This window comes from Mus musculus, chromosome 2 (assembly GCF_000001635.26).
Source record: "Mus musculus strain C57BL/6J chromosome 2, GRCm38.p6 C57BL/6J".
Lineage (NCBI taxonomy): Eukaryota > Metazoa > Chordata > Mammalia > Rodentia > Muridae > Mus > Mus musculus.
In genome coordinates, this window is record NC_000068.7 from 12,287,425 (window position 1) to 12,312,894 (window position 25,470).

Sequence of the window (25,470 nt, forward strand, 5' to 3'; positions counted from 1 at the left end):
TTGGAAGATTAACCTCCAAGGTGGAGTTGTCCTCTGGGAGATATTTCTTAAATTCTATCCTGTCCAGGTACAGCCATGCTATGGGGTGAGTGGAGACAAAGGTACATTCACTCAACAAGTGCATACAGAAATGGTTGTGTATCTATTGCCTGGGCACCCTGTTACTTCAGTACTCAGTATGGTCTGTGTTCGCGGTATCACTGTTTCCCTTTTCTCCCAGTCTTCTCTGTCTCCTCATTCTCATCCGATGGCTTTGCTTTTTGATTCACTGATAAAATCTGAAGACAAAATGAGATGAAAGGTCACTTTCTTCCTGCATCCCATACTGCATCAACCACTCACAACTCATTCCACCCAGGACTAAGAATGAGCAGTCTTCCCTTCATGATCCTGCAAGACTAGACCTTCTGTTTATTTTAGAACCCCATCCATTCCCACTTATGTGCATTGCTCTCTCTTTCCGTCAACATTGTTTCCTTTCATTCCCTCTGGTTAATTTCCATCATATTGCAACCACTCTGTGGTAGCTACTGGATTATTAAAATTTCCAGGTTCCACATATAGCTTTGCACATTTGCTCTCTCTCATCATCTGCTCCCAGTCTGTTCTGACACATTCCCTTGAAACTACTTTTTTTTTAAACCGAATGCACAACTTTCAGTTACAAGAACAAATCTTTCATCACATTTTGCAGACATCCCGACTTTCATCTACCAAGACTCTCTGTACCTTACACACTCCCCTCTGTGCCCCATCCTTCTCTAGAGGTTGCTCTGGGTCTCAGTTTCAACCTGGGAACCCTCCTCTTTTCTATTTGCTCACTTAGCTGCTGTGTGCTTGGTCCACACATGCCCCGCAAGTAAGCCATTGTCTTAAATATCATCTATACTTGGCTTCCAAATTCAAAATCCCACGCATCTTGCACAAGGCCTGGGTCTATTTATCCAACAGCCCATTTGACATCTATTTGGAGGTCTAATAAGCATCTCAAGTTTCACATATCTGGATTCAACTCTTGCTGTTTCCTCCAAGGCATGCTCCTTTCCCAGTGTTCACTCTCAGTCAGCTTACTCTGGAAGCTAAGGTCAAACTCTTCCTCCTCTTTCACACTGATCATCTGATCCAGAACTAGATCCTTTAAACTGGATGTGAAATCCGGTTCCATCCAGCTCTCACCCTGCATCGCTCCATGTCAAGCTGTATTTCTATCCTTGGGCAGTGCTAAGCTGCCCTTGCCTTATCCCCTTGGCTTCTGTTTTGGCTTGTATTCAGTTCTGTTCTGGATAGCATATTCTTCTTTATCCAATAGCTCAGCTTATCCTTTAAAAAAATTAATTCAAACAATCTTACTTCCTACTCAAAACTCCCTTATTGGTTGTGCATTTCTATTAGTATAAAACCCCAAATCTCAACCCTGGCTATTAAAGTACCATATAATTTAGTGCTGGTCAGAATCTTGAAAGGCACAATTCCATGTCATAATATTTAATGTTTAGATTCTGAAAAATCAAAATCTGTAAGGTTTATAGTGCCTAGAATCTAAAAATCTCTGAAATCACAATCCTGAAAGATTACAATGCCAAATGTCAAAACCCCTAAACTCTCCAAACCACAGTTCCCTACGAAGGGGAAGAGGCAGGAAGGAAAGTCAAGTTCTAAGAAAGACACTAGAATGTTTGGCTGCATACAGGATGGCTGCATCATGTCCGGCAGAACAAAACCATGGAGGCCTGCTAGGACATTATTCTGAGTGTGTTTCCAGGGGAGAGTACTGTATCCAGATGGCCACAGGCTTTTAGAAAGACTTCAGCAGGTTCTGGTTCACTTTATGTATTTCTCCTCATTTGACTCCATGAAATTGCATTAGCGCAGTGTTGACTTAGTCTGTATGCATTGTGCATGTACTTAAAAGCATCTACATTTCTTCGGGGGATGATGAGACGGCCTTTGTATGCTTGTATTTGTGAAACCTAAAATGTCCCCAGATCTCAGCTCTTTGGGTAACTGTGCATTCAGTGGTGCCTCAATGGAGGTGTTGCTTCTAAGCTTGAGGATTTAAGTTCAGACATGTATACAATGTCCTTTTATCAAATCCACCCCTGTGCAACTCCTCCCAGATCTACTGCCCACCAAATCTTCTTCCCAACTCCACATACTGTTTGTTTGACCCAATGAGTCCAGTTGGTTCAGGAGTCACTGTGGTAGAGGAAGTAGGAATGGTATGAAGCAGAGGTTGCAGAGGACTCTGGGAAACCACATTTCTCATGATGTTTTGATGGATCTCATGAAACATTTCACCTTTGTGAGTCCATCATAGTACCTCCAATGGCCATAGTTCGAAAGCTGGTTGTACCCAATTACCAACCTTTGTGAAATACATTTATACATTTCTTTTTAGACCTATTTCTTTTTTTTTAATTGTATACGTGTGCATGTGTGTGTCCACACACTCACTCCCATAAGTGTGCATGTGCATATATAAATAAATACAGAGGTCATGGCCTTTGGGATCATAACTCAATCTTGCCTCCAAAGCCTCTCTGGTCTAACTTTCTAATCTTTCCCTACTCTCTAGGCTCATATCTTTCTTATTACCTACAGTCATTCACCTCCAGAATTTAACCAAGACAAAACTCTAAAACACTTCTTCCTCATAAGCCACACATAACTTAAGCCATTTCTAAAGTATCACTCCTTCAGTGAAGTCCCATTGACCACTTGGGTTAGACAAAAAATAATAAACTTCGCATATCTACAAACTTATAAATGAGTTATAAGTAAATAATAATAAAGGAGAGCTGTTTCTGAAATGCAATCCAGATGCTAATCACCTGGCCTTAAGACAGACAAGGTTTTCTGCGTATTAACATGGCCTGATGCAATAATGTGAGCTCTGCAAAGCAGAAAGGGATGCCCAGAGGAGAGCCATGCAGAAGCACGTGGCCCATGCTGCAAGTTTTAAAAATGGACAGGGCCACCAGCCAGAACACAGAGGCAGGCTACAGCCTGAGAAAGTCAAGAAAACTGCTTTCCCCAAGCACTTCCAGAAAGAACATTGCTCTGCCAAGATCTTGACTTTAGCTCAGGGAGACCAATTTTAGACTTGGACTTTCAGAGCACTATGGCAATCAGTGTGGGTTGTTTAAAGCCCCGTGAGTATGTACCACTTTTCTGTGGAAGTAATAGAAAGCTGATGATGGACTCAGTCTGAAATATATGCTCATGTACATACCCATACACTTCTTTCTCTACCTCTCAGCTTGTCCCTGATTTTCCTTGTACTCCCTATAGAGCTAAGACCAAGGTTCTCCTTGTGACCATGTGCCAGGGCCTAGAAGGTCTGCCTGTGTAATGTCACTAAGCTTCATTTGAAACTCTACTGTTCCCTTTAGATTACGTTGTAATAAGTAAAATAATATCTGTTGGAAATAAAAGGTGATGTCAAGGACAAATGATATTACAGAAGGGCTGGGGAGAACAAGGACTAGACTCATAGATCCTGAGTTCTAACCCCAGGATCCATGTTTTTAAAAGCCAGGCAAGATGCTATGTGCTTATAATCTCAGCCCTGGCAAAACAGAGACAAGAGGGCCCTTGGGGCTTGCTGGCCAGTCATCCATCCTAGCTGGCTGGGTAAGTTACAGGCCAGTGAGAATCAAAAAACGGGGCAGGGGCACCTGAGAAATAACCCCTGCTGTTGACCTCTGGCTTCCCCAGCACTAATACCACAACTATACTTCACTGAACTGAACAAGTACATGGGTTGTAGGGCCCAAACGTGGATCCACAAGCCAGCATGGCAAGGATTTACCAACTCAGAGCTCTCTTCAACCCAGAACCCATGCTTTCCCAGCAGACATCTTCTGTACTCTCTTTCCAGTACTCTTCTAAAGTCATATACACGGTGTTGAAGGTATTAAATTAACATTAAAATAAAAGTAACTTCTCATATTAATGTCGGTCCTTTTAGATTTCAATTTTACGATTATATCATATTTATGGGATTTACAGCATTGATTTGGTTGACTAACATATTTAGGCTGTTGAAATTGTTGTTGTTGTTGTTGTTGTTGTTGTTGTTGTTGTTGTTGTTACTGTCGTCCATAAAAAAGATGTGTGGTGATCTTGGAACTCTAGAAACAAAGCCTATTGGGAAGTGTAAGAAGATGAAGGAAGTCATTTTCTGATTAGAAAATCATTTCTGGGAGGACAGCCATGCTAGGCTCCTCTCTGTAAGCACACTATAGCCTCAGAAATAGTGTCAGGCCTTGGGGCCTCCCTGTGAGCTGGATCTCACTTTGGACCAGTCACTGAACCTTCTTTTCCTCAGGCTCCTCTCCATTTTTGTCCCTGCAGTTCTTTCAGGCAAGAACAAATTCTGGGTCAGCATTTTTGACTGTGCGATGGCAACTCCATCCTACTTTCTTTCCCTGTCTTTCTACTGGAAGTGGGATTCTACAAGTTTTCTCTCCCCCTTTGAGTCCTGAGAGTAATTCACCTCCCAGGTCTCTGGTCCATTCTAGAGTGTCCACCTGCCTCCTACCTCCCAAAGATTGCCTGTTTCCATTCTTTCTGCTGGCCCTCAGGGCTTCACTCCTATTTCCTCTCTGCCCCCTTATATTTGATCATGTTCCTTCTGTACCCTCATCCCCTCTCCTGAGATTTCTCAGATACTGAGCCACCAACCAGGCAGCATATACTAGCTGGTATGAGACCCCAGACACATATACAGCAGAGGACTGACAGGTCTGGCCTCAGTGAGAAAAGATGCACCGAACCCTGGAAAGACTTGAGGCCCCAGGAAGTGGGGAGGAATGTCTGGTGTGCTGGGGGTGTGGGGTGGGGACATCCTTTTGGAGATGAGGAAGGGGTATGGGATGAGGAACAGTCAGAGGGCAAACTGAGAGGGGGATAACAACTGGACTGTAAAAAAAAGATTAAAGAATAAAACAACAAAACCAATCAAATAAACAAAAAACTACCACCACCACCAACAACAAAAAGAAAATCATTTCTGAAAAACAAGTTATTTTAGGCAGTTAAAGAAGAGGCCACAAAACAGCCCAAAGTGAACAGGAGCATGTGTGACAGAGAAGGAAGCAGTACTGTGCTGCGGTGGGAAGATGTTAATTAGGCAATGTGGCAAGAGGCGCCATCTGGCAGAGCTTTGGGAGTTGGCGATGGATGCAGCTGAATTAGGAGCCTCCCTTCCCAGATCACTGGGCGTCAGACAATGGATATAGCACGGGTTCTCTAGAGTCCTTCAGCAAATGGATGCTGGAGCAACGCTGTGTTCCCTCTTCTCTAGTCTCAGTGTGTCCTGGAAATCATTATAGATTGATAGAGTCTTTTACAGTATCATATAAGCATCTGCGTCCATATGCCAAATACCACAGATAGGAAAAAAGAAAAATCAGCCTGACGCTGCAATGTAAATCCCTTACAGTGCAATTGCACACATTTTGATGTGTAAGATATTGTGATTGAAGTGAGCACTCAGCTTGGTGACTACTGACGAGGGGTCCCACGCTTAGGTTCTACAAGCCCTGCAATTGCAGGTTAGGGCATCCTGTCGAACAGATGTATTCTTACTCAACCTTACTCAGCGATGGTTCTTTAAATTAAAGAACCATTAAAAATGGTTCTACATCTTCAGTCTCACACAGGAGAAATGGCATGCACTCATCATCCAAACTATGTGTTCTCACAGAATCCAATTTTATTAGATCAGACATTGCCATAGACTAAAGATCTTAATTCCTATGTGCTCAGAGCAATGGTTATAGGAACAAAATGGATCATATAAAATATGTAACATTCTTGTATTCCCCAAACAGGCTCTTTTTTCCTTTAATTTCAAAAAATTTCTGTTACACTACTTACAGGAAAGTTTATTCTTTTCTACTTCTATGGATTTGGGCAATTACATGTAGTCAACTATGCACCACAATAACCAGGAGGCAGAAAGTCGCACCAGGTCACCCCAATCGGCCCCTGCTGTCCCATTTAACTTGGCTCTTCTCATTTGGAATGAATGCTCAACGGGCATTTCAAGAGAGACCAGGCTTTGCAACGGATACCTTATCTTTACAAAAATAATCCAAAGGACAAAAGGATCACTCGAGCAATGTTTGTGGATCTAGAAATGTTTCTCATCTTGACAGCCCTCCGGGATGCTGCTACTCGCCATCCGAGATTCCAGTCCTGGGCTTTCCGCTTGGCTGAGGTTGAACTGCACTGCCCCCAGACTGTCTGGTGACATTCAGCCAAGCTCTGCCAGTCTGCATTTCAGAACAGTACAGCACTGGAGTAAGAGCTAGAATGTTTTGATTATAATCCACTTATCAGTGAATCACAATTTGCTTGGCTATCTCAAATCTCCTTATAGCATGGCCTACGACTGACATTACTGCTAATCTATTTTAGGACTCATTGTGCAAATACACCTTGTATGCAACTACACATGGTTTTGGTAAGCATGCGCTGAAATTGAATTTTGAAAGATTAGCCGTTTTCATTAAATGTACTCAACATGTTTGTTGTGTCGGCCATGTTCCTTGTCCTCATCACGGATGCAGGACTTGCTACCCAGGGCTGTCGCAAGTACACACCTCAGCCAGTCTGCTTAAATGTCCAAGTGCAGTTTTCTTCTCTCAGAATAATTTCAAGACTATTTCCAATATTTCTCACAGAACATTGCATCTGTTGCCTGGAGTATCCTTGCCAAGAACCTGGAAGCCTGTTCCCTCACACAGACTTCCAGCTTCTTGAAAGAATTTTGCAGATTAAGCAACAGGCGCCTAGTGTTCATACGACTCAACTAGCCATGGAGCAGATCTGTTTCCTATTTCTAGTTGGAGTTTCAAGGGCTTCCTCTTTCTAATTGCTTCCTCTCTCTCTCTCCCTTGGTTGCTAAGCGCTGTGGGGTCCAATGTTTCCTCCCTTCTCCTATCAGGGCCCAGTTGTTTTTGTTGTGGGAAGTCTGAGCCAATGGAGATTCCATTAGGAATGCAGGGTGGGTGTCTCTATGAGGCCAGCCATCAGGGAATTTTCATGGGAAAAGTAGAGGGTTAGCTGAATGACTCTTGATCAGGCAAAATTAGCATATGGCTAGTACCACTTCTGCATATGCATTTATATACATATTGCTTTCCGTATGTGTGTATATATTTCCGTAAATATGTATTCATCTGTATATGTTTATGAGTAGTACAACTTCATTCATTCATTCATTCATTCATTCATTTGGTGATGGAAATCAAACTCAGGGCATCATCCCTGTTTTAAAAAAAAATCCCTTGCCAATCATACATATCCCTAGTCCCATTATTCCCCACCCTCTCTATCCTTATCCTCATCCATTTGCTGAGCTAGGGATTAGCGATTGATCCTAGCGCTTCCTTCACATTGGGCAAGCATTCTGCCTCTATGTTTTATCTCCACCTGCTTGTCTTTTTCATTTTGAAGCTGGTCTCACTCAGTGGTCCAGGCTGGAATTGGACATACTCTATAACCCATGGAGGCCCTGAATTGTCCATAATCTGACCTCAGGCTTCCATGCAGTAGGGATTACACATGTACCAGCACTCTTGGCTCCATTGTGGACCTTTTAAAGGAGAAGGTCATTGTTGTCTCCCCTCTGTCTTCTTCCTTTCAATTGAGCTCCCTGAAGTACAGCCTTCTGCTCTCCCTGAGTCCTGCCACATCCAAGGTCTTCCTTCCATCATTTGCTTGAGTAGCTCTGACCTATATCTTCCTTTCTCTGCTCCTGAACAAAGCATGATCTACCCATCACCACCAGGGATTGGTGGAGGGAGGGAGGGAGGGGGAGGCTGGAAAAGCAAGGCTTTGTCACCAACAAGTTTCCCACCTTTCGCATAAGGAAACCGGCACATCCCACACTATCACAGAGCAAGCCAGTCCTGGTGTACGGCAGCCAGATGCTGAGAACTGTTCATGCTGTGGGCTGAGGCAACACGAAGGAGACAGCTCCCACGAAACGAGGAATTCCATTTTCCAAGTCAATCCCAGCAAGTCTTGCCATTCTGAGATTTTGAAAGGCCCTAACCAGATTACCTAAGAGTTTCTGTTTTTCTCCCCTCTCTTTCCCACAAAAATACTACATTCAGGCAAATTCTAGTAGTCTTTCTCAGTTGGTTTCTCCCAGGAGCATCTCCCACCTCTTCCTGTGCCTAGTTCACATGGGTCTCTGACTATGAGTGAACCCCATTTAACTTCCTCTGTCCTTAACTGCTGTTGTGACCATCGTTACTAGCACCTGCCTTTAGGTTTCCTCTCCAAGTCTGTCACTTGGGAATAAAACCTGTCAAATATTTTCTGGGTGGTGCTTGGTTGCAGCACTCCACCATTTACCATCTCATGACCCATAGCGGAAAACATCAATTTCATTCCCCCATCCTTGACCAGGAGGATTCTGGCAATCCTGATGGCATCTACACATCTCTGGGGAAAAAGAAGAAATGATCCTTGGAACTTCACATGCACGAGGCAGATGTGAGCTTCTGAACTTTGTGCGACAGGGGCACAGTGCAGAGACAAAAGGGAAAGAAATCGATTCATCAAATAGAAGGGATTCCATCCCATTGAAGTACGGGGGTAAAACAGAGGGGGAGAGAGACTTTTTTGGGACTACTTGGTTTTGTACAGAGCAGGGAAATTATCTACTCTTTGCACCTCCCCCATCACCATATGCTTCTTTTAAAACCCCCTCCTTCTGGACTTGAAAGGACCAGAATTTGATGGTATTCATGCGTTTGAAGTCCTGGGCTATTGGAAACTTCCTCTAGTTTTGTATTTATCACACAATATAGTGAGAAATGAAATCCAAGCTGATTAATAAAGTAGAAATAAGTGATGATCAGTTAGCAAAAAGAATTAAGTTAAGCAGGTAACTTTTAAAAGGGGGTGGTTAGTCTTAAATAAATTGAGATAGGTTCTGGGACTAAGTTACTTGGGTTCTTCAGTATCCAATGAAGGACAGTAAGTGGGTTACACCAGCAAAACACTGAATGGTAGACATCCCAGGGCTGGGACATGTTGAAACAACTTCCTTAAAAAACAAGTCAAATTTTCTCAGTATCTTGCCTTGAGATATAATGAGAAAAGCAGACAGAGTGTAAGACATGGATAGAGGGCAGTGTTACAGGGGAATACCAGAAAATATATGGCAACATAGTACACATGTATCCCTGACACTTTATACCCTGTTTCATGAACGCCACCTTGCTTCTGTCGCAGCCTCTATTTTCTCAAGAAAAGCCATTGTCTTCCCTTTTTCCAGGAAAATTCAGGCGGTAACTCATTGGGGACCCTGAACAAAGAGTCAGTGGGAACTTACAGAAACCAGAGACATTACAACCCATAATTTCCACCAAGAACAAGCCTCTCCTAACTGTCTGGTTTCTCCGAGCCCCTCGTGAAAATTGCTTCTTAGTTTAGGCTCTTGACATTGGGATTTTCAGATCCAACTGTGGTGGGCAGGTGATGTGGAACAGGGGAAAGGGACGGAAGGTGTGCAGTGAGTGGCTCTTGGGCTCCACAGACCCATTCGAGATCCTGAGCCCTGAACTGGCACTCCAAGAAGACCAGCTTTCTCCAGTTTCTTGGGGGAATTCAGAAAGCAGCCCATATCTGCATCGTACGGTCTTGGTCATACCTTTGAGGTCAGTTTCTTGACTCATAGGATGTGTTTTGCGTAGTTGTTTCGTGTGATTGGGAATGATGAACATCGGTCATGTTTATGCATCTACAGTGCTGACTGTGAGTCCGAGTGCTGGTGATGCCCATTGTCACCATTCAGCCTGGGTTCTAGCATTTCCCTCTGTTCACAAAGTCAGTGCTCAACTAGAAAGCAGCTCGGCCAGCTCTTACAGCCCCATCTTCGCCGTCACAGCTTTGTATAAATTACAGCTACTGTCTATTCTCCTCTCCTGGGTCATGTGGACAGAATAACTGGACAGACGGGGTGAGCATCAGCCCCTACTAAGCAGCATACACCTGCACCCCAGGCTTCTGGCTTGCACCCATGTCTCCCCTATATTTTCTAAAGGAAAAATGTTTCTGGACTCACAGTACCCCCTCTTGGCTGACACAGGGATTTTTTTTCTTTCCCAGAGATTTCTATCTTCTTTTTCAGTGAGATGGCTCTCTATTGTAGGTCACTGAAGTATTACTTCCAGCTCGAAGCCTTCATTTCTCTGAAACTCTGTGCAGCCTTTCCTACCTCACTGCTTTTGAAAGAATAATCACAATGTTCTTGGAGCTGAGGAGATGGCTTGGTCAAGAAAGTGCTTGCTGTATAAGTATGAAGGCCTGAAAGGAGGCTCCCCGAGGCTCCCTGGCTAGGGAGGGGAGTCAAAAGTTGGGGCTCAGTGTTCAGTGAGAAATGCTAACTCAAATATGTGGAGGTGGGGAGAGAGTGAAGAAGTTACTCAGAATCAGCCTCTGGTCTCCAGACATACACACCTCCACAAGCGTGTGCGCGCGCGTACACACACACACCAAGAAAGAGAGGGAGAGACAGACAGACAGACAGACAGACAGACACACATGCACATTTACACACAAAGAGAGAGGGAGGGGGTGACAGAGAAAGAGAGAGAGAGAGAGAGAGAGAGAGAGAGAGTTAAAAAAGTACTAAAGTACTAAAGTACTAAAGCTATAACTGTTGAACAGTTGGATGCACCTCTATCAAGAGAAAACTAGACATCTAGAGACTGGGGGTGTAGCTCAATAGCACAGCATTTGCCTAATATGTGCAAAGTGCAGGATTTGATTACTACCCCTTACACACACACACACACACACACACACACACACACACACCAAATCAGAAATCCTGTTTACATTTATAAAACATAAGTTCAATGCCTGAGTGCTGAGACATGCTGCTGCTATGTTCTTCTACAAAGAAAAGTAAAAATGGACTTTTCTTGATAGTATTTTTCTACTTAGGTAATTGCCAAAATTGCCCTAGCTTGTCCCTTTTTCTTCTGTTGCAAATATGAGTTCAACTACAGTATGGGCTAAGTGTATTCCTGTGGACCATTCTGGAAATCCTAACACAATCTTTCGGCAATAGTTTGCTAAAGAAAAGTGAACTCAGAGCCCTCAAACAATTGCTTTAGAGCAAATGTTGGAAAATATTAACTACTGTAATTTAAATGGAAAGTGGCTGGAGAAGCCAATTTTAAAGCCAGTTTAATACCTGGATTCTATGGCTTTTATCTTCTGAATCATGGCATCAGCTGAAGTTAGCCCTTAAAAAGACGTTCATCTGGGCAGAGAGATGAATATCTGGACAGATATCAATTCTTCTTTTAGAATGTTAAAAGAAAATGCTAACTACATGCTGATTTCATGTACTCTAGAATGTGCTAGAAAGTTATTAAATTCATTTGTATAACTAGCCAGTGCTACTTGATGAAAAAAAAAAAACCCAACCATTTCATCATTTAAATGCTTCCTTTCTTGAATGTAAATTAAAATAGTACAATACCTTGTATCTTTCTGTTTCAAGGTTTGGATTTAAATTACCTTTGAAAAAGATAGATTAGTGGCTGGAGGGAGGGCTACGTACTTGCGATACCTTGCTATTCTTCCAAAGGATGGGAGTTCAGTTCCCAGCCCCTACATCATGTGATCCAACACATGCTTCTTGCTTCCATGGACACCATACATATGTACCAAACATAAGCGGATGCACACAGAGATAAATACAAATAAAGCTTACAAGACTTATTTGCTCGGATAATTAAAGTGGTATTGATTTCATGCTTATATGATCAAACCTTAGATGCAGTCTTGGTGTGTGCTTGTGTGCGTGGTATATGGATGTGTGCACACATGTGTGCAGATGTGCTTGCCCAAGTAGCATCTGTGGAAGCCAGAGTTTGAGGCTATATTCTTCCTGATCACTATTGCCTTATTGTTTGAAGCGGGGCCACTCATCGAACCTAAAGATCACTGTTGTTTTAGCTAAGATCAGGTGACTAGAAAGTGCCTTAAAGGCTCTTGTCTACCAGTCCCCCTGTGCTGAGGTCACAAGCACACGCCGTGGCCTAGCTTTGACATGGAACTGTGGATTGTAGCCAGCTCTTTCCCCACTGAGCACCCCCCTGCACCACCACCACCACCACCACCACCCCCGTCCCAGGAACTTATTCTGATGTAGAGATCAGTAAGGATCAAAACGCCACTGTTTTATTCACAAACGATTTAAAAGTTCCAGTTGCTAAATGTGAATGTAAATAAAGTAAAGCCTTATAAATCTGTTTTCAAATAACTGAACCATTAATAAAATAACAAACAAGATAGTATGACAATGGATGGGCATGGAAATATAAATTCAAAATGTTTTTTATGAAATGTTTTTCTAATTGGGTCATAATTCAAGGTAAAGATTGCATAATTTTTCTTCAAAATGATTTCCATATTGATAGTCCCTCTCAACAGAAATGACACAGATTAACGTCATGGGTACATACCACCCAATCAATTTTTTCAAAATTCTGTGAAAATGCACATTTACATAAATCCTAGATGCATAAGTTAGATAACCACAGGACCACAGGGAAAGTAAGAACAATGTCCTAAAGTATGACGTGTACAAGGAATCTTAATTTATTGCCCATCACGCCGTCATTTGACCTGACATATTTGCATCTTTGAAAAAAAAGAGGGTATTCTCTAATAATATATGTTATTTGAATGCTAACATTTGGGTGCTACAAGCTAAAACACCGAGTGATGGTGTTTTCAAAACACCCCTTTTAAATTATTTTCTTAGGATCCAAGTTAAAAACAGCAGATGAAATGGTATTTTCCCTTTAATTAAATAAGAAACATCTGTCTGGGGGATTTTTGGAAATGAATATAATCCATCCACACTCTGCCTGTAGTATTTTGCATCTAATGTCCAGTATTTTGAAAGAAAATTCTTTCTGTAAAGAATTAGAATGTCAAGCACCCCAGGTTGCAGTCTGGATCTACTACAGGGCAAGTCTCACCTCCGGACTTGGGAACTAGAGAATTACAAATACTCCAAGCGAGTCCTTTATCAGTCTCCACCTCTATATTTGAGGACCAACCCGATTCTCTATAGTGTAGGTTATTTTGTAACTCTGGCCGGCCTCGAACTCACAGACACCAGCCTGCCTCTGCCAACCAAGTATTAAGCCTGTGCTCCCCTCCCCTCACAGCTGTGGGTTTCTACTGGTCCCAAGCACCTCCTCCCCTAGTGTTCACCTCTGAACAGTAGGGAAACGGATGTTACCAGATGCATCCAAACACTCAGATTTACATTAGGAGGGGGGGAAAGAACACTAAATTGCCGCGAGGAATGGCTCTGGTTCTTTTCAACCAGGGGCCACACTACAGGTTAGCATCACTTACTGGTGGTGTCAAACGGTATCTGCTTGCACTGTGCAGACCTCTCTGAGGGCCAGGGACAGTAGTAGACAGCTCCCCCTTCTACGATATCCGGCTGGCTAGTGTTGGCTTTGGGTGCCCCCACTAAGACACTGGCTCTGCAAAGAGATTGGAGAAAGTCACTCCTCTGGGAACATTTACCCGTGTGCCCAGTCTGTAGAAGCATGCCCACCGGACTGCGGCAGCAGCGGCAGGCACAAACAGGTTTATTGTGGAAAGACTGCCAAACTTGATTTCCTCTTTGGAAGCCTATGAGCACCAGAAACCTGGTTTTGGAAGAGGCTGCTAATGGTTCTGCCTGTCTAGGTGGAGGTAGGTGGAGACTGTGATGGGGAAGGCAGATCCCAACTGTCTGCAACCTAAGGCGCTATGAGATTCCGTAGGAACAGACTGCGCGGTCCTTATTTTAAAACTGACCTGAGTCTGTCCCGCCCCACTCTCTCCTTTGTATAATGCTCTTGTCTTTGAATCCGAACTTATATACCAGTGGAGCATCTCCAATCCCAGATTCATGGGCACATCTATTTAGCATAAGTCAGGAGGAAAGATGTTGGTAGCAGGCAAAGAGCAGAATCCGACCCGGAGTGGGCAGTTGCCTGAAATATCAGACATCCTTTCCTCCTGGCTGCGGAGACCTCTGAGAGACAGAGACAGGACCTGGAATCGCGCGCCACCAAGCCACCAACCCAACCCAGCAACTTACGTGCGCGCATCAGGTATGTAGAAGTCCAGTGAGTAGCCGAAGTAGCTGCCCTCGGGGCCACTGTACACAGTGAGCTTGTCCACATCCAAGTTGAACGCCAGACACGCAGGGGACCACAGCATCCCCAGCGCGGCCGAGACGCAACAGAGACGCGCGAACGGAGGTGCCCGGTTCCCCGGGGGACCACAGTGGGTTCCCGCAGACATCGCCCTCCTTCCCGAACGCTGTTCACCCGGGATCGGGAGCCGTGGAGCCCAGAGGAGAAGGCCTGACGCTCCCCAGAGGCCGGTGTCCCGGGTCGGTGAGCTAGGAGCGTCCACAGTGACAGTCCTCTCGCCCTGTGCGGCCCGCCGACCCCGCTGCTCTGGGCTTGCAGCAGCGGATCCCGCGCTCGACCCTCTCCAGCCCCTGGCTGGGGCCGGCGCGCTCTTCGCGCCCTCTAGCGGCTAGTTCTCAGGCTGCAGGACGGAGCTTGCGGTCTAGGACCGGGCAAGTGCCTGTTGAGCCCGCTAGATTTCGAGTCTCTAGTTTAAGGACCATCTAAATTTTATGGATGTCACCTCAAGTCATTGTTTTGGAGAAGCGGTGTTCCATATGCGGCGAGAATTTAATGATTTCCCAATATTGCGCAGCTCGGATACAAGCATACAAAAGAGTATACCAACTCCAGAAAAGAGTGGTTATATGGCTGTCACCTCTACCTTTGAGGGTAAATCAGTTTCTTCCTCAGTAAATGGGATTTGATAATGGAATGTAAGAACCCTCTTCCTCTCCTATTCCGCTGACATACTAATACAAAAATCCTGTAGGTTTTCTCAGTCTTTCTCAAGGGCATCTCTGGCACATTGTATGATTTGGTATAAACCTCTATCCTATGAGGTTGTGATGAAGGACTGCAAAGTCAGAAATGCTGCAGTTAACAGTTTTCAAAAGCAGGGCTTGGGAGTGAAAGTTTGAGACAACAGGATCTCTTCCTCACCAGTACTAGTTGTTGATCTTTCGAGGAGCCCGAAGGTGAAGGGAGCAGACTAGAACTGTGTGTATAAATGGTTTTTTATAAATACAAACTTTTCAGGACATAGATTGGTGATAAAAAAAACAACATGACTCTGAGGTCACACAGAATTTAAGTGTAGGCAAAGAAGTGTGGGACATGGTGACACATACCTGAAATCCCAACACTGTTTTGTTTGGGGGCAGGGGCTGTAATAAGAGGATCTTTTGTTGGACAGCCTGGGCTAACCTAACAAGTTCAAGACTAGCCTGAGAAGGCTGTGTTAAATATATATATATATATATATATATATATATATATATATATATATACACACACACACGTGTGTGTGTGTGTGAGAGAGAGACAGAGACAGAGACAGAGACAGAGAGACAGAGAGAGAGACAGAGAAGGGGCAAGCTGTTTCTGGGTAATTTCAGGAAAGTTGGAAACAAATTTAGATGTAGACAAGAATTTGAATAGGAGACTTAGATTTGGACCTCCCGGAAGCAGATGAGGGAAACACTGAAGGCACTAATCTCCTAGCATTAGATGACCATGTACAAGATCGTAGTGAAAAGGAGTATCCAAGGAGTGGTCTGAAATAGGGCTGGATGGATCCTGAGACCAGGGATCCAGGCAAAAGTAGCCAAAGCAGAAATATGATAGGCACCAGAGATTCAAATGTCCAGTGGCAAGTCATCTGAATAAAAAGAAAGCAGGGATGGACAAGGGAATCCCAACCTGGTTGACAAGACAAAAGGAGAAAAGGGCCATGAAAGTTAAGGAAAAGGCTGAGATTGGGGGAGGATGCACAGCAGAAAGGATCTAAGCTGAGTCTTAAGTTACCTACTTAGGAGAAAATAAGTGAAGTGAGTGGATGAATAAGATGCCAACTTACTCATCTAAGAATAATTAGTACCACTTCCTACAACTGGGGGACCCATCAGAAGGTTGATACAATTTGAGTAGACTAGACAAAAATCTCAGCCTACTAGGAAAAAAAAAATGGTTTCTCATCCATTTTCCTTCATAACCCACTCTGTAGAGTAATTTCAATTTTGTGTTTCTACTTGTCCCTATTTAAAAATCAAAACAAGCAGTCTGTCACAAGGCTCCCTGTCAAGCCATCACATCATCATTTCCTAATTACATTGCCCAATACGAGGCATAAGAGCTTACAAGTAGGTGGTAGACCAGTTGACTGGTTTTCCTTCTCTATCCTAAAGTCAATTTGTGCTGGACACAGAGTTTGCCACTTTGATTAAGATATTGCTAAGAATAAAAGTCAAACTCCCCACATGAGCTTGAATGAGTAATTCACACACAATACACACATGGGACGCCTCAGAGCTGTCACCGAGGCTGGGGATTAACTACAACATGGGAATGTCCTGACACCAGTGTACTGTAATTTTGAAAGCTGTCATACTGCAGGAAAGTCTTAATTTATGTTGACTGTCTAAGAGGGTATAAAGTGACAGCATGGTCCTTGGTGTGTACTTTGCATTGACAGATTTCTACACAGAGGTAGCATGGTAAACATTGTTTCATGTTGACCAACTCCTCACCAGGGCATCCGTAATGTACCCACTTGTCTATTTCCCTAAAATATCCCTCAGCTATTTATTCTTCTTGTTCCACATACCTATGTAATGAAAACATGTACTGTGTGTGTGTGTGTGTGTGTGTGTGTGTGTGCGCGCGTGTGCAGTCCAGAGGTGGCTGTTGGTGTCTTCACCTATATGGACTGCATGGCCAGCAAACCCCAGGGACACTCACATCTCTGCTTCCCCAGTGCTGGGATCACAGGCTTGTCTCACCACATCCAGGTTTTACATGGGTGCTAAGAAATCAAGCTCCCCATGTGGTCATGGCTGGCACTGTGTCCACCAAGTCATCTCCCCAGTCTCGATTTCTTTTGCCACATACACAGGTGAAGTTTTGTTCCTCTCTTTTAAAATAGACTTGTTCTTGCTTATATAAGTTATATTCTTGATATTATCATTCCTCACTTTACAGCTGAGAACCCAGATTAAGGTTCCTGAAAGCACAACACTTGTATGCTCACAAAGTAAGCAAGTAGTGTGATTTGAGCTCAGGTCTATCAAATGCCCAAAGAATTCCTTACCCTACGTAGTTTCTAAGGAATACTTTTTAAAAAAAATCTTATCTTAACTGACAATGTTCCATTCAAGAGCCAAAGACCACCTGATAAAAACCCCAAGACCAGGTATGAAAGAAATTGTTGGTCAGGGTTGTCTAAGAGCCCTCCTGATTACAGACTGTTGCTACTGCCCTTGGTTGACTTTTAGAGGTTGAAGGTGAGCTTCTATTGCTGAAGACACTGTGTCCTTCAGACACAGGCCCACAGGACCCTGAGCTGAAACTGATCTGAAAGCCCCCTCCCTGAGAAGCAGCCTTCATGGACCAGAAGACACCATGCATGCTTCCAAAGGAGCACTGCCCAGCTATCATGCCTTTGAGCCACGACGACTAACATGGCCTCACAGTGGTAGCTCACAGAGTTTGGCAGAAACCAACAGCTCTCTAAGCAGACTTGAGACCAACTCAGTAAGAGGGGACTCATTCCTGGAACTGGGAACTGAGCCAATCACGCAGGGCTAAGAACGTCACAGATCTTAGAGGAAAAACACCTCTTTACTAAACCAGCATAATCCATAACTACACTCTATAAATTTGTGCTTATATCCACAGATAAATGTAGTCCTCACCCCTTATGAAGGAAACTTCTCTCTGCAACAGATGGAGACCATCACAGAAAACCACAACCAATCAAAATTCAGAGTCGTAAAAGCCCAGTCCTGATGGATACATCTACAAAACAACTTTTACACCTAAGGTTCAAGGGTCATTTCAGAAGAGGAGACTGAAAGATTGTAAAAGCCAGAGGCTCTAGCTAAGAGACTGTGTGAGTAATGGCAGAAGATACGCCCTTACAGTCTCACCAGCATGACTGCCTTAACACGAGCTGAACAAGGACATCGGCAGACGCTCCGAAGTGGATGAGAGAAGGATCCTGAGGCTTCAACCCTACACAGAAAGCTACAGGCAGCCAAACAGTGCTGAGAGTGGAAGTAATAATCTTTCCCAGGAAAGAGCACAGCAATTGGTTAGCTGATACCAAATAATCGGCCCTGAAGACATACATGTAAGCAGCATGATATTAACAGGAAAGGCTAAATTTAGGAATACATATGAATATGTGGGTGCGTAAATGTATATATAAATCTAAATGTGTATATGTATATGTACACATATGTGTGCATCAACAATTGCAGGGAAAAGACCATGAATTTGAAAAAGAACAGGGAAGGGATAGAGGGAAGGGTTTGGAGGCAGGAAAGAGAAAGAGAGATGATATAATTATCTCAGTTAATTATCTCAAAACTAAAAGAAAAATAGCATGTTCTTAAAGCTATGATAAGCATGAGAAATTAGCTTCTTCCAGGCATAAGTTATTTGGGTCTGGCCTTTTGAACTAGGCTTTGAGAGCTGCTTTTGGGGTGGCATGAAACAGCCATGCACTTCTCCAGGCAAGCCTGGGGTACAGTCTGATGGTACCTTGTTGTCTGAGAGCAGAGGTAGTGAGGGCTCGTTGAAATTTCTGAGAGGTCCACAGCCTGGCACAGTGGTAAATCTTACACAAACTGAAAGGGAGGGATTTTGAGTAGGGAAGCTATGGACCTGAATAGGTGTGTTGAACATTTTAACCTTCTGGCTCTTGGGAACCACGCCAATCAGGAAGGTCTTAGGTACTGTCGAAGGCACACATGGACAGTGACAGGTCTTGTGCTCAGTGAGAAGTTTGACATTTTAAAGCTTGCTGGGCACTGAGTTATTTGTCAGAAAAGCAAGTCTGGGAACTGTTTACCATGCATGCAAGTATATGTGTATGTTTAAAATCAAGATAGGTATACATAGTTGTTTCCCTAAAAAGGAAAGAACCAAAAGGTCAAAGATGGAACAGATTTGGCTCATACATTCCAAAAATAAACAAGAGTTCCAGAAGGGAAAATGACCTTGGATTTGCAGCCATGTACAAAATGCTTAAAAATAGAGATGCTGTAACATTTATCCAGTGAGTGCCAACTTTATAGCTAAATATATAAATATATACGTAACTTAAGGATCAATTAGGATGTCTGATTGTGTTTAAGTCTATGATGGAATGTAGACAAGTCTTAACATCAAGACGTCTGGAGTTCATACACTAGTGTGTTCACTAAACCATTTATGAAACAAGCCAGTGTGAAAACAGTATGCTCTTAAGTGACCCTCCAGCTTTTAAACTGTTACATTTATTTACCCAGTGTGTGTGTGTGTGTGTGTGTGTGTGTGTGTGTGTGTGTGTGTGTGTGTGTGTGTATTTTCTATGGTGTATGTGTGTAAATCAGAGGGCAACCTATGGGACTCAATGCTCTCCTTTCCCCAAGTGGGTTCTAGGGATTGAACTCAGGATATGAGGCTTGTCAGCTAGTGCCTTTCCTACTGAGCTACCTCTCCAGGCCCTTGATAAATTTAAAAGTAAACCTCATAGAGGGAATTTTAGTTTCCTGATCTTTTCTTGTAATCTGGGAAGTTGTAGCACTTACAACCTTTACTTTTTGCTCAACTTTTTTCCCCCAGTTTTCCCACAATAGTAAAGGAAATTACCAGTAGAAACTGGTTGGTTAAACTTAAGTTAAATCCTCCTGTCTTTGCTGACATCAGCCTATGTCTGCAGATTTTTTATTCTGGTCTCTGGAGGGTGAGCTTCATCTTATTAAAACCTTTCTCCTCCCATCCCTCCCCCCTTTTGATGACTTTGTTTGCCATTCTCTTTTATGATTTTCCTTCATGATTTTATTAGCCACCTCTAAGTTACAAGTGCTGGAGCAATGGCCTCATGTTGGCAGAGATCCAAGCACAGGCAAGAGCTGGTTCATCTGAAGGAAAATTTCCACTAGTCAACTTGCTCCTTTCAGAACATGCTTTTCCAAACAGCTGTGCTTCAGGAACAAAGACTCCCAAGGCAATTTTCCCCCCACTGGCTCAATCCTTGAGGAAAAGATGTAATCCCTGAGCTTTGAGATTTGGGGCAAGTCCTCCTGAGATCCTAGCCCCTGGGGGATTCTAACCTATGACCAGGGTCTTGAATGGTGACTGACAGATTTCAAAGAAAACCACTTTTGCTCCAGAATTCTGAATAAACTCCATTGTCTGGGTGATATATGCCTTTTACTATCTGCTCAGTGAACTAAATGGAAATTGTGTGTGTGTGTGTGTGCGTGCACGCGCACTGGCACACTCACACACACACACACTCATGCTCTCTCTCTTATTCTCTTATTCTCTCTCTCTCTCTCTCACACACACACACACACAACACACTCACACACACTCATGCTCTCTCTTATTTCTCTCTCTCTCTCTCTCTCACACACACACACACACACACACACAGAGAGAGAGAGAGAGAGAGAGAGAGAGAGAGAGAGAGAGAGAGAGATGCACACTGTGATGATTACGGCCTGCACCACCAGGCCCAACTAGGGCATCTACTTTCTAATCCTAGTGTGCAGGGTTTGGAAGAACAACAAACCTTTCATTTTAAACCCTAGCACATTAAGGACATTGATAGACTTTTAGAGAGACCTTTGAATATATTCCTGCAATTTCCCTTTGTGCTGGGCTTAACTATGAGCCCTGGGGAGTAGAGTGGGGGAACTAAACTCTTCAGTGACCAGACTCAACATATACAATTAAGATGAGGCTTAGTTTAGGTCAGGACTGGAGGGCTTGCCTACAGAGCATGAGGTGCAGAAGAGTCAATGGCAGCAGGCATAGATGCAACCAAGATACGGCCCCACCCTTGGAACAGCAGATGGATGCTCTTTGTTTCTGCTCCTGCTGGAGGTTACAAGACTCAGTAGGACACTGAAAACCTCCTACAGATAGGCAAGGAAGCCTTCCAATTACAAGGTAGATTGAATCCTGAAGTATCTGAGAAACAGGTCTGACTGTGCTGGAACCCCCAGGCCAGGATGCTGTGGTTTTGATGTCATGGGTATCCAGGACTGCCCTCTAGTGTCTGTGAGCCCATTCAAGCATGTGGGTTTTTCCATGAGCCATCTCTCTTGTGAAATCTCACATTTTAGATAACCCTTGAAAGTAGATGTAAGATGCTTATAATTTGAAAAGTTTCAAAATAGTTGTGGTGATCCCTCCTACACAGTTTTGTTCATTGTTAGGGTTTAAAAAATTAAGAAGAAGGATAGAAGGCAGGAAGAAACTCTGGGAAGGAAGTGCATATAAAACAATTAATTAGTATTTTTGCAATAATGGCAAATTTAAATAAGCTTTCCTACCAAGCATTCGGCATCTCTGCCCTTCCCAAGATCCTTTGTCTTCTTGATTGCTTGTTTGTTTACTAGTCTTTGTTTATCTTTTCAACAAACAGGAGCAGCAATTCCATGTCAGGCACTGTGTCAGTGTGGAGATATAACGAGCTGAAGAGAAACACACCCATACCACTATGTCTATAGGTCTTACTCTCATGGCTTTAACTACTTATGGAGGAAACTGTCCGGACAAAGAAAATCAAGTCTGCAGTAAACAGTCACAGATTTCTCCTTCTTTTGTCACAATACTCCGCACTGTGAATTATAACAGCTGTTTACTAGCACTGACATCCTGTTATTATTAAATAATCTAGCCGTGATTTCAGTACACAGTAGGAGGAGCTTAGGTTATGTATAAGTCTTCTGCCATTTTATAAGAGGTTTGAGCATCCCTGGATTTCTGTATACACAGGGGCTCTGGACCACAGATATTGAGAGATGACAACAGTTCTTATAGAACTTGGGATCTATTTAAGATGTAGATGGAGAAGGAAGAAAGCAGAGCATAATGTAATTAAATGGATGGATGCTGGGAGAAAAACTGATGGGTGGTATCTGAAAATGTTCAGGCAGGAGGGAAGAGGGTGTTTCTGAGATAGTTATCATTAGGGAAGACTATAACCATGTGGGCTGCTCCAGTTACTTTTTCTAACATGTGGCAAAATGTCCGGCAAAGCAACTTAAGGAAGAACGAGTGTATTGTGGTTCATTCATGGCTTGAGATGAGATATAGTCCTTTCTGTGGGGAAGGCATGGCTTCCAATTTTAGCAATATTTGAAAGAACAGCTTGTGAGCTGGAAGTGAGTTTCTTGCCTCTACTTAGATTACCTAGCAAGAGACGACTTGACTAATGATCTCTATGGTTTGTATTATTCTAACCTATTTAAAATTATGTGTTTCCTTCCCCACAGGCTTCTGAGCACATGAACAGAACACAAGAATACTACAAGTTAATTTAAAGCCAGCAGATAAAAGTTAAAATCCCTGGAGTCAAGATGCCAGGTGGTATTCCTGGAAGGAGAAAGAAATGTGTCAAATGGATTAAAGTTAGCCTGCTTTTCAACTGGTTTACAAGAAGAATTTGTTCAGAGTAGATGTTGGAGTGACTCTCCTTAAAGTCGCTGAAAGCTGATTTGCCTTTGCTTGCTCTCAAGCCAAACCAGGGGACCAGTGGCATACCTGGGAGTTCTAAAGAAAAGCTCTTTTTATCAACCATGTGCTTAATGTTCAACCACTGTGTGTTCTCTCTCTTGTTTTTATCACACTCTTGGGAAATTATAGACTTGTAAAATATCAAGGCCAGCAAGAAGGCTCAGTAAGGGTCCTGGCTACTGAGCCTGAAGGACTGACTGACCAACTGGTGGGACCCTGGGATTCATGTGGTGGATGGAAAGACAGAGCTGAATCTTATACATTGCCCTCTAACATGGGCACTTTGACATGTGTATGAAGTCCTTAACCCACATGCAATCCATGTAATGAAAAATTGGAGTATAGTTAATGTCTCTCTTCAGTCCTTAATCTTACAGACAGTCTAGTCATGGTATAATCCTGTTTAAAAACCAGTGATGCTCACAGGTGGAGAGGCAATGTAGCACAATGAGTGGGTTCTAGGTAACCTGAGCTTTTCCACCTGGCCTCTCTCTTCCCTGAAATAGTGACTCTGAGATATTTTATACTGAATAAATGTCTAGGCCAATAGTTTTGGCTTATTTCCTCTAGGTCATAACTCAATCATCCCATTTAAACTAGTCTAAGTCATGTCACATGATTAGTTACCTCTCCTCAGGTTCATGTGTCTGTCTCCATCAGCATTCTGGGAGAGTCTTTCATCCCTGAACTTTTTCTAGAACCCAATCTCTATCTGCTGGATGTTCCACCTTCTAATCCTGCCCCAGTTCATTGGCCACAGGCTTTTATTAACACATGATGCTTCCACTCAGTACAAAAAAAATTCTCTACAGTTCTGGATCTAGACTTGGGAATCTTCAATCCAGTGTCCCCACCTATAGGAGCCAAGTAATTGCTTTTTCTTATTCCAATTTTCTCACTTGCAAAATGGCCACATTAACAGTAATTCATGTGGACTAGTGAAGACAGTATGAAACAGATGTCTACACTTATATCCGAACGCCATGGAAAACAATGTCATTCATTGTAACAACATTAGCTTGTGTCCATTCTCATATGTGTAACTGAGAATTCTGAGTGCTCACTGTTAGTTGGAATTAACCTGGAAAGTGTCCCATTCTTGAGTAAAACCTTGTTCTGCTGTCTTGGTTGAGCCTCATTAGTTAAACTCTCCAATAAAGGCATTAAATGTCAGGGTGCAGAGTCCTTACTGAATTATGTTCAGATTTTGATGGAATAAATGGTCTGGGAGGTGAAGGAAGCCCTGGGTGAGTGACGTCCTGGATAAATATGTTGTTTGACATGGGCAAGGCCATGACAAGGATCATAGCCTCAGACCCATGGGAAATGGCAAAGTGTCCCCTCCCCCTACAAGGTGACACACAGGTGAATGGCAAAGCCTCCCTTTGGTCCATGTGCAGATATTGATAATGTATAACAAAAAAAAATGTCCATGAAAGCTTCCTCCCCCTGAATATTTATGGCCTAAAGGCAGCTTCCCTATAGAGATTGCTTCTACCAAGATTAGATAGCCTTTCCTCTTTGTTTATTTGTACGCAGTAATCCTGTCTCCTTATTCAGCTATAGGCAATAATCTGAACTCTCCGTTCAACCATACATAATAAAACACTAAGAGCCTAGGGTGCTGAGAATTCACCATCAGAATGGTCAAACCCCATCAGATCCCAGCTTTTTTGTGTGTCTACATGTTTGTCTTTTCTTCATTCCCTTGTCGTCCCTGTCAGGTCTGTTCCTGGAGCAAGGACAAGGACATGGCAAAAAGATGTTTCAGAAATGTTTAACAAGTGAATGAAGGACAGCTGGGGAATCGTTCCTACATATTTAGATTAGTCTCTGTGGAAAAAATAAAACATCAGAGTTAGAATAAAGACTGAATCAGGGACAGGGAGACATGACAGACGCAAAGCAGAGGCCAACAGAACTGTGTGACTGGCTGACAGGAAAGACCGGGAGCTATGACTGGCAGGATTTACCCCCAGTGCTAGGGATAAAAGTCGGAGCCCTGCATATGTAGGGCAAGTGCTCTGCCACTGAGCAACATTCCCCAGCACTGACTTTTGAGACAAAATCTCATTATTACAAATAATGATCCCACTGCCTCCACTTTCGCAAGTGTTGTGATTATAGTCTCTTACCAGCATGCCTGACCTGAAGATTTAGAAATTATTAAAGCTAAAACTTGAAATATAACAAAAAAATCATAAAATTATTAAAATGTGTAATAGACACAAAGCAAAACGCTCCCTACCATCCAAGTGAAGAAAATACCATCAACTCCCAAAAGCGCCTCTGGCCACTTCCAATCACTGCCCTCAAAACTGTAATCCAAATTTAAAAAGCATATCTTAGCCATCTGAAGAGATGGATCTGCAGTTCAAAGCACTAGTTGCTCCTGCAGAGGACCCAGATTCTGTTTCCAATAATCACATGGTTGCCCACAACCACCTCTAACTCAAGTTCCAGGACATCTGGTGGCCTTTGCTGACCTCTGCAGGCATCAGGCATGCAGGTGGTGCACGCATATACATATCTATATCTATATAGATATACAAAGATATAGCTATCTATAGATACATAATCAAAACAAATGAATCCTTTAACATAGATATAGCTATCTATAGATATATAATCAAAACAAATGAATCCTTTAACAAGCATAGCTTATTATTATATTGTTTTAAAGTGCATAGCAATGTCTTCATATACTGTTCTTGTTTGTTCCTGCTTATTTTGCCTAACATGTTTGAAGCTCATCTCTGTTGTTATT

The 25,470-nt window shown here is 43.0% G+C and overlaps 1 protein-coding gene and 1 long non-coding RNA gene across 4 annotated transcripts in view; one reads left to right on the top strand and one right to left on the bottom strand.

Moving 5' to 3' along the window:
- The window catches only part of Itga8 (integrin alpha 8), a 195,354-nt gene extending 180,793 nt beyond the window's left edge, over positions 1-14,561 (bottom strand). For 2 of the 3 annotated variants that reach the window (NR_138462.1, NM_001001309.3), the window contains exons 1-2: positions 14,153-14,520; positions 13,414-13,547 (exon numbers count right to left, since the gene is read on the bottom strand). Coding sequence is in view for 2 of the 3 variants with exons in the window: in NM_001001309.3 (NP_001001309.1) it covers positions 13,414-13,547; positions 14,153-14,358 (340 nt within the window). In the remaining variant the exon portion in view is untranslated. Of the gene's footprint in view, positions 1-13,413; positions 13,548-14,152 lie in introns of all 3 variants that reach the window. The other variant, XM_006497475.4, reaches the window with a different exon arrangement.
- E030013I19Rik (RIKEN cDNA E030013I19 gene) lies at positions 13,822-24,891 on the top strand. Its single transcript, NR_040353.1, has 2 exons — positions 13,822-14,165; positions 22,463-24,891. It is a non-coding gene; the product is annotated as an RIKEN cDNA E030013I19 gene (long non-coding RNA).
- The last annotated feature ends 579 nt before the right edge of the window (positions 24,892-25,470 follow it).